Raw genomic sequence first — 9908 nt, forward strand, 5'->3', positions numbered from 1 at the left:
GTCATGCTGGAATACCCATCCACAACCCATTTTCAATGCCCTGGCTGAGGGAAGGAGGTTCTCACCCAAGATTTGACGGTACATGGCCCCATCCATCGTCCCTTTGATGCGGTGAAGTCGTCATGTCCCCTTAGCAGAAAAACACCCCCAAAGCATAATGTTTCCACCTCCATGTTTGACGGTGGGGATGGTGTTCTTGGGGTCATAGGCAGCATTCCTCCTCCTCCAAACACGGCGAGTTGAGTTGATGCCAAAGAGCTCGATTTTGGTCTCATCTGACCACAAAACTTTCACCCAGTTCTCCTCTGAATCGTTCAGATGTTCATTGGCAAACTTCAGACGGCCCTGTATATGTGCTTTCTTGAGCAAGGGGACCTTGTGGGCGCTGCAGGATTTCAGTCCTTCACGGCGTAGTGTGTTACCAATTGTTTTCTTGGTGACTATGGTCCCAGCTGCCTTGAGATCATTGACAAGATCCTCCCGTGTAGTTCTGGGCTGATTCCTCACTGTTCTCATGATCATTGCAACTCCACAAGGTGAGATCTTGCATGGAGCCCTAGGCCGAGGGAGATTGACAGTTCTTTTGTGTTTCTTCCATTTGCGAATAATCGCACCAACTGTTGTCACCTTCTCACCAAGCTGCTTGGCGATGGTCTTGTAGCCCATTCCAGCCTTGTGTAGGTCTACAATCTTGTCCCTGACATACTTGGAGAGCTCTTTGATATTGGCCATGGTGGAGAGTTTGGAATCTGATTGATTGTTTATTTCTGTGGACAGGTGTCTTTTATACAGGTAACAAGCTGAGATTAGGAGCACTCCCTTTAAGAGTGTGCTCCTAATCTCAGCTCGTTACCTGTATAAAAGACTCCTGGGAGCCAGAAATCTTTCTGATTGAGAGGGGGTCAAATACTTATTTCCCTCATTAAAATGCAAATCAATTTATAACATTTCTGACATGCGTTTTTCTGGATTTTTTTGTTGTTATTCTGTCTCTCACTGTTCAAATAAACCTACCATTAAAATGATAGACTGAGTCATGACTGATCAGCTCTTGTTGTTCATTGGCTGTCTCGTTTGTATTGCAGGAAATTCCCTCCCTCTGAGGAAGGGGGCGTCTGCATATAAAATGGCCTGCAGGTCACTGCTCCATAGGTCAGAGCCTTGTTTATTCTGTTGCCATGGCTACGCTCAGTCCCAACCCAATCCTCCAATTGGCATGCTCAGACCGCTGTATAGGCCGAATACTGTATGCACAAACTGCTCTAGCCCCCATTTACATTTAATTTGGCACCGCATCATTAGTTTGCAAATTTGGCTGTTAAGAGGAAAGTCTGACTGACCAGATGTTTTATTTAATTTTTTGGGGCAATGTATGTAACAATTTTAAAAGCTTGCTTTTGTTTTTTCTAAACACAGCATGTCAGTTTTGTCATGTTGATTTTTATTGAGCAAGTTTTTGTAGGAATCAAACATTCAATTGGGGGGAACATGGGGCCTATTTGTACCATTCTCAACTTTAACTTCAGAAAATTTGCCCGACACCAGAGAGCTCTGGTATGCACAGTGAGGGCATTTAGCCACACAACAAACCATGACAAAGGAATTTAGAGTTGGGAAGAGGGAAAACTCTGGACAAATCATGCACAAATTCAGCTGCGTGAATGGGACTGCTAGCCTGCTCTGTATTGACATCCATACTAACATTGTGATCGTTCCACATTCTATCCAGATGCCACCTCATCTAGCCCTTCTCCATCCTCCTCTTTGGCCATGGACCAGCACAAGCCTCCTCTCCTCCTCCAACACCATCCCAGCGGTGCCCCCAGAGAGGTGTCCGGAGCCCCAGAAGGATCAGAGATGCAAGGCATGGAGGGAGCTCTGTCTGCCCCTGAAGGTGGAGACGGCAGTGAGACCAGCTCTGGAACAGGAGGAGGAGACCCAGGAGCACCAGGGGCAGTGGGGGTGGGAGCCCAGCAGCAGCAGCCCCAGAACACCCCCTCTAAGCGGAGGCCAGTGTTGAGCATCTCCCCCCCTCCAGAGGACCTGTTTGATGACAGCAGTATGTCCTGCCAGGAGGATCCAGCCCCGGCCGGGCCAGCAGGCCCAGACTCAGAACATAGCAGCAGCATCTGGGCTGACGACTCGGCCTCCAACTTCAGCCTGATCAGCTCCAGCTCCTACAACGACAACACAGAGGTCCCCCGCAAGTCCCGTAAACGCACCCCCCGCCAGCGGCCCGGGCCCAGGCCTGCACCCCCAGAGGACAGCATGGATGTGTTTGATGCAGACAGCGCCAAGGCCCCACACTTTGTCCTGTCTCAGCTGGGCCCAGACAAGGCCAGCCCCAAGCCCAGGTAGGTTGAATAGAATGCTAGTCTTCTTTTAATGTATCTTTGCTAAGAACATGAGGATTTAAGTTGACATACCATTGACTCTGTTGCACACACAGCAAAGCAGAGTCATCACCTGATGTTCTGGAGGCCTAATAAAGAGTGTGTTGTGTGTTCTCCAGTTCTCTGGAGGCTGGGTGCATGCTGAAGGGAGGCCTGCTGTCAGGTCAGTATCCCCAGAAGAGTGAGGGCAAGGAGCTGAAGATCCTGGTGCAGCCAGAGACCCAGCACCGGGCACGCTACCTAACCGAGGGCAGCCGCGGCTCTGTCAAAGACCGCACACAACAGGGCTTCCCCACGGTCAAGGTGAGCAACACTTTATTTTATTTTTAACCATTGGTTAGTCGTATACAATTGTGCTAAGTTGTGTTTGGTTGAGCTGTGTTGCACTCTACTCACCATCTTCTCCCCTTCTCTCTCCAGTTAGAGGGCGTCAGTGAGCCGGTGGTGCTGCAGGTGTTTGTTGCCAGTGACGCAGGCAGAGTGAAGCCTCATGGGTTCTACCAGGCATGCAGGGTGACAGGACGCAACACCACAGCCTGCAAGGAGGTGGACATCGAGGGAACCACCGTCATAGAGGTCCCTCTGGAGCCCAGCAGCACCATGTCACTTGCGTAAGGGCCTCATTCATTGAGTTAATGAACATTGAAACATTGGTGAAATATCAGTGTGTTATTTAAGCAATAAGGCACGAGGGGGTGTGGTATATGGCCAATTTACCACGGCTAAGGGCTGTTCTTAGGCACGACAGCTCGAACCACCCAGTTTATAATGTTTCTTTCATCATCTGAACATTCTGTAACGTTGAATCTTTACAGGGTTGATTGTGTGGGGATCCTGAAGCTGCGTAACGCGGACGTGGAGGCTCGTATCGGTGTGGCCGGGTCCAAGAAGAAGAGCACCCGGGCCAGGCTGGCATTCAGGGTCAACATCCCCCAGCCTGACGGGTCTGTCCTCACCCTGCAGACCACCTCGTCACCCATCCTCTGCAGTGAGTCAACCAACTATCACCCTATTCATACAAACACAAATAACTATCAGGTATGTGTATGTGCTTGTTTGATGTTCATTAAATTCCTTAGGTTCTTGTCAGGCTGGAACAAAAGCTGGCACACCACTTAGTTTCAATAGTAGGGTTTTGTGAACAGCAATTCTGCACACTCTGCTTTGTGCATGTCCTTCCCCAGCCCAGCCAGCGGGGGTGCCAGAGATCCTGAAGAAGAGTCTCCATAGCTGTTCAGTGAGAGGAGGAGAGGAGCTCTTCATCATAGGGAAGAACTTCCTCAAAGGAACCAAGGTCATCTTCCAGGAGAACCCAGCCGGTACCAGCACCAACCTGCCCGTCTTCCTCCTTTCTTCCCTGTCCTCTTTTCCTTTTGTTCACATCCCTTTCTTCCTCTCTCTGTGGTGTCTGTGATGTCTCCTCATAGTGACGATGTTGAGATACATTTATTAAAAATGATTGATTAATGATATTGATTCCTTTTCTTTCCAGATGATAACTCGTGGCAGGCCGGGGCAGAGATTGACATGGAGCTGTTCCATCAGGTAGCCCATTGATATCGATGCATGAAAGGGAAAGGGGGATACCTAGTCAGTTGTACAACTGAATGCATTTAACCCAACCAGAATCAGAGAGTAATGCATACGGATCATGAGCTGACTGTCCTAATCCTAATGATGTTGTTCTGTTTTCTCCAGAACCATGTGGTCGTGAAGGTTCCTCCGTACCACAGCCTGTCTGTCTCCTCTCCTGTCTCTGTGGGTGTCTACATCATGACCAACGCCGGGAGGTCACATGACATCCAGCCCTTCACATATACCCCAGACTCAGGTGTGTGCACTGATACCTTCCTTCAGTGTTTGGATAGAGGGAGTAAGAGATGGGTTGAAGAAGGGAGTGATGAAGGTTTGAGTAATGGTATGGTGTGTATATATAGAAACAGTGTGTTTGTTTCTCTCATGGTCAAGCTGTGTTTCTGTTCTGTCCCACAGCAGAAAACTCCCTGAACATGTCTGTGAAGACAGAGGGCTCTTCTCTGGTCAAGGCCTGCACCTTCCATGACCAGATCAATTCTCTGGTCTCTGACCCTGCCCAGTCTGCTGGTGAACTGGTCAAACGACAGGAGGTCACACCTATGGAGGTCTCCAGCAATACCCCATCCAAAGCACTCTTCAAGGTAGGAACAATATACAGATCGTATTTAACCAAGGATCCTTGTATGTACATTTATTATCAGATGGTTTTGCTGGGACATCACTCTTTAGTTGTATCAATCAAAGAAAACATCTGGATCCAGAGTCATTGGCCAACTTTTAGGGGAGTGTGTAGATTCTAGAAAATACCTTTATTCAAAATTATTTAATTACTCTCTTTTTGTCTTCTCCCTCAGCAACCCTCTGACACCCTTATCTTAGTCCAGCAGACCCTTGACCTGAGCTCCAGCGCCCCGCCTAGCAATGAGTCCTTCCCTAGCCCCATGCCCCTCCAGCCTGGGGACGTGGACCTCCCTCAGGCCCCCGTCTTTCCCTCCCTGGAGCCCCTCGGCACCATCCAGAAGCAGGACATCGCCCCCATCACCTCCTTCCCTGTCTCCAGCGACACTACCACCCTCCCCCCTGTCCCCCCAGAGGTACCCCAGCAGTTCCTCCGGGACCCCCAGGAGAGCCTGCCTCAAGAGGCCTCCAGCTCCAGCAGCGGGGTGATGGTAGTAGGAATGTCCCAGATGGCGCCCCCCTCCCAGGCCCCCCAGCTGGAGAGGGCGGTAAGGGAGCTCCAGGCGGGGGGCAGCAGCCTGGTACAGCAAGTTCTAGAGGCAGCAGTGGCCCAGCAGCAACTCAACTCAGTGTTGTACAGCCCCACGCCCTCCACTGACACCCTGCAGCAAAACGTACAGGACACCATGAACAGCCTGAGACTGGGGTGCACTGAGGGCTCTCTGGCCACACAACAACACCTACAGATACAACAACAGCAGCAGCAGCAGATACAACAACAGTTGCAACAACAGCAGATCCTTGGCAACATGCAACAGCAGCAGCAACAGATACAGCAGCAGCAACAGATACAGCAACAGCAGCAGCAACAGTTACATCAACAGCAACACCAAGTCCTTGGCAACATACAGCTACAACCACAATTATTACTACAGCCACAGGATCAACAACTGCAACAGCAACAACAGATACTGGGGAACCTACAACAGCAACAATTACAACATCAACAGTTTCAACAACAGCAGCAGCAGGTCCTAGGCAACATACAGCTACAGGATCAACAACAACTACTGGGCAACCTACAACAACAAAACCAAGCAGTAGGCAACATGCAACAGTTACAACAGCAGCAGCAACAACAACAACAGTTACAGCAGCAGCAGCAACAACAACAACAGTTACAACAGCAGCAGCAACAACAACAACAGTTACAACAGCAGCAGCAACAACAACAACAGTTACAGCAGCAGCAGGTGTTGGAGAACTTCCAGCAGCAGCTCCAGGCTGAGCTCCTCCAGCCCCAGATCCACTGCTCGTCTCAGCCCCAGCAGCAGCAGCCTGTGTCTCTCCTCCAGCAGGCTGGGGAGCTGCTCACCATCCAGACCTCCAGCTTCCCCCAGCAGCCCCCCTCCCACACCTCTCCCCCCCAGCAGCTCCTCCAGTCCCCCAGGCCTCTGTCGGAGACCCCCAGCCCACAGCACCAGGTCCAGGCCGCCCTGCTTCAGAACACTTTGACTGTGCTGACCAGTGGTAGCCTAGATCATGAGCAGCAGGTCACGGGGTCAACACTTTTCCTCTCTCCCAACACACTCTCTAACCAGGGTAGTCAGCAACAGCTAGCATTCCTGTCCTCCATGGAGACTTCAGCCAGTGAGCCTCAGACTGTGTCAGTGTTCCAGCCTCAGACCCAGCAGCAGCAGCAGAGCACCCCCATGGACCAACAGCAGTCCCCCCAGCAGACACAACCACAGCAAACCCAGCAGCAGCTTCCCATGGCTCAGCAGGGCTCCTTGTTCCAGACTAGCACTCTGTCCCCCAGCCAGCACCCTCAGCCCCAGCCCGCAGACCTGCTCCTCTGCACCGCCTCCCTCAACCCCCAGGCTCTACCCCCAGCCCTCCTCTTCAGTACCCAGGCCCAGAGCCCCTCCATGGGCAGCAGCAGCACCCCTCACCCCCAGGACACCCCTGCTCCCCTCCTGTTCTCCCAGCCCACCATGGTGGGGATCAGGGTAGGGGTGGCCCAGTCTGACCCAGCAGAGCCCATGTCCTTCCAGGACCAGAGCTCCACAGTAGGGGGGACCCCTGCCTCCATCAATCCCTCTCAGCAGGGCCTGTTCCAGGGGCAGCAGCCAATGCAGGTGGGCTCCAGCTCAGGCAGTGGCCCTGCCAGTCAGCAGGTGGAGCTGTTCCTGCCACAGGGTTCTCTGTCTGGTCTGCAGAGCAGCATGGCCACGCAGGAACTAGAAAACCAGGCTGCAGCAGCTGCAACCATCTTTGTGATGCAGAGCGGGCTGGGGGTGGTGGGGCTGCAGAGTACCACCTCCTCCCCCGGTCAGAGACCCCCAGAGCAGCTGTTCCAGACGGGAGTGAGCGGGAACGTCAGCCAGCCAGGAGGACAACCCAACCTGTTTGTGTTCGGCCTCCAGAATGGTGAGATTTTATTTTATATATACTGTATAAATTGTTTTAAATGTTAAAATAATATTTGTGTGACATCCTCCTCTACTATTTCTCCTCAGATTCCTCCCAGCTGATGACGTCCTCTGGTCCTACACTATCAGCCCAGGGCCAACCCCAGAACCCCAACCCTGTGCAGGCAAGCCACATCCAGTCTCTACTGGACCCAAACATATCCCAGACAGCCACACCCATGCAGACTAACCTTCAGACACCCATGCAAAGTAGTCTACAAAACACCATGAGTAGCTTAGAAAACGCCATGCAGACCAACCTACAGACCCCAATGCAGACAAACACACATACTGCAATGCAGACCAATATACAGACTGCCATAGAAACTAGCCTGCCAACCCTCATGCAGACCAACGTCCAGACTAGCTTACAGAACGCCATACAGACCAACATGCAGACGTCCATGAGCACCTCCCAGAACATGGAGAAGATGGAGGACCTGCTGGAGAGTCTACAGAAACAGTGATCATTACTGGGGGTTCTAGTGACGTCTGCCCACTCTTAGACTGGGACAGGTTGTGTCTTCTGCTTACAAATTCAACCCCCCACAGATACAGATAATGGGGATAGAGGTGTCTGACCATGGTATGAGCCACCTAGGCTAAGAACATGTCATGATGATGTTTTAAATATTTTTATCAGATGTACTCTTGTGCCCTTAGCTCATATTTTGATGTGTTTGTACATGCATTCATAGAGAAGGACAGACATATAGACACTGTTATGATGAGTTGGTCCAATTTGTAAGTCGCTCTGGATAAGAGCGTCTGCTAAATGACGTAAATGTAAATGTAAATGTGATTGCTCATTTTGCTGGATCAGAGGAAAGTAACTCCTGTATCCATCAGTTTAACATATACAGTGGTTCTTCTTTTTCATAATGTACTGTGTTATTGATGGCTACGAGTGGAGGGAGGAAGACTGAGAGAGAAAGCAGGAGAGGGATAGAGAAAGTTGGAGCTAGAGAGAGAGACCGAAGAGATGGCGAAAAGATTGTGAGATTTTTATGATGGAAAGGGAAGTGCGGCCAGAGAAAGGTATCTCACCCTGTTCTTGTTTGTGATTGCAAAGCTTCATTCAGGTCATACAGCAGTCAGTGTATCTGGTCATACAGCAGTCAGTGTAACTCATAATATCTCTTGCTGTGGCATTTCCCAGTCTCCATGTGGTCTCTTATTATTACAAGTGGTTACAGAGGCTTTTTCCATGTTTATGAAGCATTTGCATATATCGTGCGACTTGTGTTTGGGGGATTTTAGAATTGGATTTGGAAGTCTTTCCAGTATATTGTGAATATAATTATGCTTTCTACTAGGGAGAGTGAAGCGTTGTGTGGTTTTATAAACATTAAGCACTTTATAAACTGTTTTGTGTGACCAGCAAATCCTTATATCCATCCAGAGGCTTTCTATGGTTAGTCACTTTGTACTTGTTGATGTCCATTAAAAAATTATAATTTTTAAAGTTGTCAAGGTATACATTTAAACACATTGACCATGTATTCATACATTTTTCATTCACTATATTTTTGGAGATATTTTTGAGATTTTTCTAAAGATTGTCTGTGAATTCATCTGAAGCCTATTTATACTGAGTGGTCCAGTCAGTGTCTGTCAATTGTCATTCCCATAACGAGTATACAGTGTTTGTTTTGGTGTGTCTCTGATTGTAACTAGCTACTGTTCCTAGGCTTTCATATCTCTGCCTACATCCCCACCAATTATACTTTTTTTGTGTCGATACATTGTGTGTACATTTGTGCGTGTGTTATTTTTATTAAGAATGTACAGCACATTGCTATCTGTAGCCTACTATTTACCTTGTACTTTGCAATCTGTGTAAGTTAACAGACAGTGTTTTACCTTGTTTTGTGTGTGGTTGTAGTTTTTGGTTGGTTTCTGGTTCATGCACTGACAGATGTTGAACCACTACTGTCAGTGTTCAGGGCAGAGCTGTGTGAAATAGACACACAGTACCTGTCCCATGCATTGACACCAGGGACTCACTGCTACACAAAAACTCTGCTACAATAGCATACCACTTACTATAAAGCAATGTTTTGGGCATGTACTCTGTGGTATGCTAGTATGGACATTGGAATGTGGCCTAAAATCTCTGTTACTAAGGTTGGAGTAATTGCTGTGAGCAGGCAGTGTGTGGGGAGTGTATCCTGTTTTCAAACTCTTGTCATATTTGTTCCATTTAAAATATCCTAATGTTTGTTTACTCATTTGTAAATGTTTTACTCATTTTAAATCATACAGCTTTCATGGATAATATTAACATTGTTTTTGTACAAATTACAAACTTTAAGTAGTACACATATTGTGTAAGGAACTCTCCTCCCAACAGTTTTGCCTCTGTTATATCCATCCAAATTAATATGCATTTTAAAGCATGTTGCTCTACTTTGCTTTAGATGCAAGGTGATACTACTGTTATTCCATATCTGATAAATAGTAGTCTGTTTGACATATTGGCTGTGTTTACACAGGTAGCCCAATTCTGATATTCTTTCCCCACTAATTGGTCTTTTGACCAATCACATCAGATCTTTTTCAGAGCTTATCTGATTGGTCAAAAGACCAGTTAGTGAAAAAACATCAAATGGGCTGCCTGTCTAAATGTAGCCATTGACACAAACGGATGGAATGAGAACTATTCGGTTGTTGCTCAGATTCCTATATGCTCATGTTTACATTTGTCATATTTTCACATTCTGTCTTGCAGAAGTAGGATTACTCAATTTTAAAATGTAATTTTAGAAAGTTTCTTACCCATGAATCAGATTACATAGTATTTTTATAACAGATGTTCAGTTTTATATAC

At 48.2% G+C, this 9908-nt stretch overlaps 1 protein-coding gene across 1 annotated transcript in view; it reads left to right on the forward strand.

Moving 5' to 3' along the window:
• The window catches only part of LOC121576368 (nuclear factor of activated T-cells 5), a 44372-nt gene extending 34741 nt beyond the window's left edge, over window positions 1-9631 (forward strand). The window contains exons 3-12 of the mRNA XM_041889453.1: window positions 1730-2354; window positions 2513-2696; window positions 2814-3004; window positions 3209-3381; window positions 3578-3712; window positions 3886-3938; window positions 4092-4224; window positions 4389-4570; window positions 4784-7037; window positions 7127-9631. Of these exons, the coding sequence (XP_041745387.1) occupies window positions 1730-2354; window positions 2513-2696; window positions 2814-3004; window positions 3209-3381; window positions 3578-3712; window positions 3886-3938; window positions 4092-4224; window positions 4389-4570; window positions 4784-7037; window positions 7127-7545 (4349 nt within the window). The 3' untranslated portion in view covers window positions 7546-9631. The remainder of the gene's footprint in view (window positions 1-1729; window positions 2355-2512; window positions 2697-2813; window positions 3005-3208; window positions 3382-3577; window positions 3713-3885; window positions 3939-4091; window positions 4225-4388; window positions 4571-4783; window positions 7038-7126) is intronic.
• Window positions 9632-9908: the final 277 nt, after the last annotated feature.

Source organism: Coregonus clupeaformis, chromosome 11, assembly GCF_020615455.1.
Source record: "Coregonus clupeaformis isolate EN_2021a chromosome 11, ASM2061545v1, whole genome shotgun sequence".
Lineage (NCBI taxonomy): Eukaryota > Metazoa > Chordata > Actinopteri > Salmoniformes > Salmonidae > Coregonus > Coregonus clupeaformis.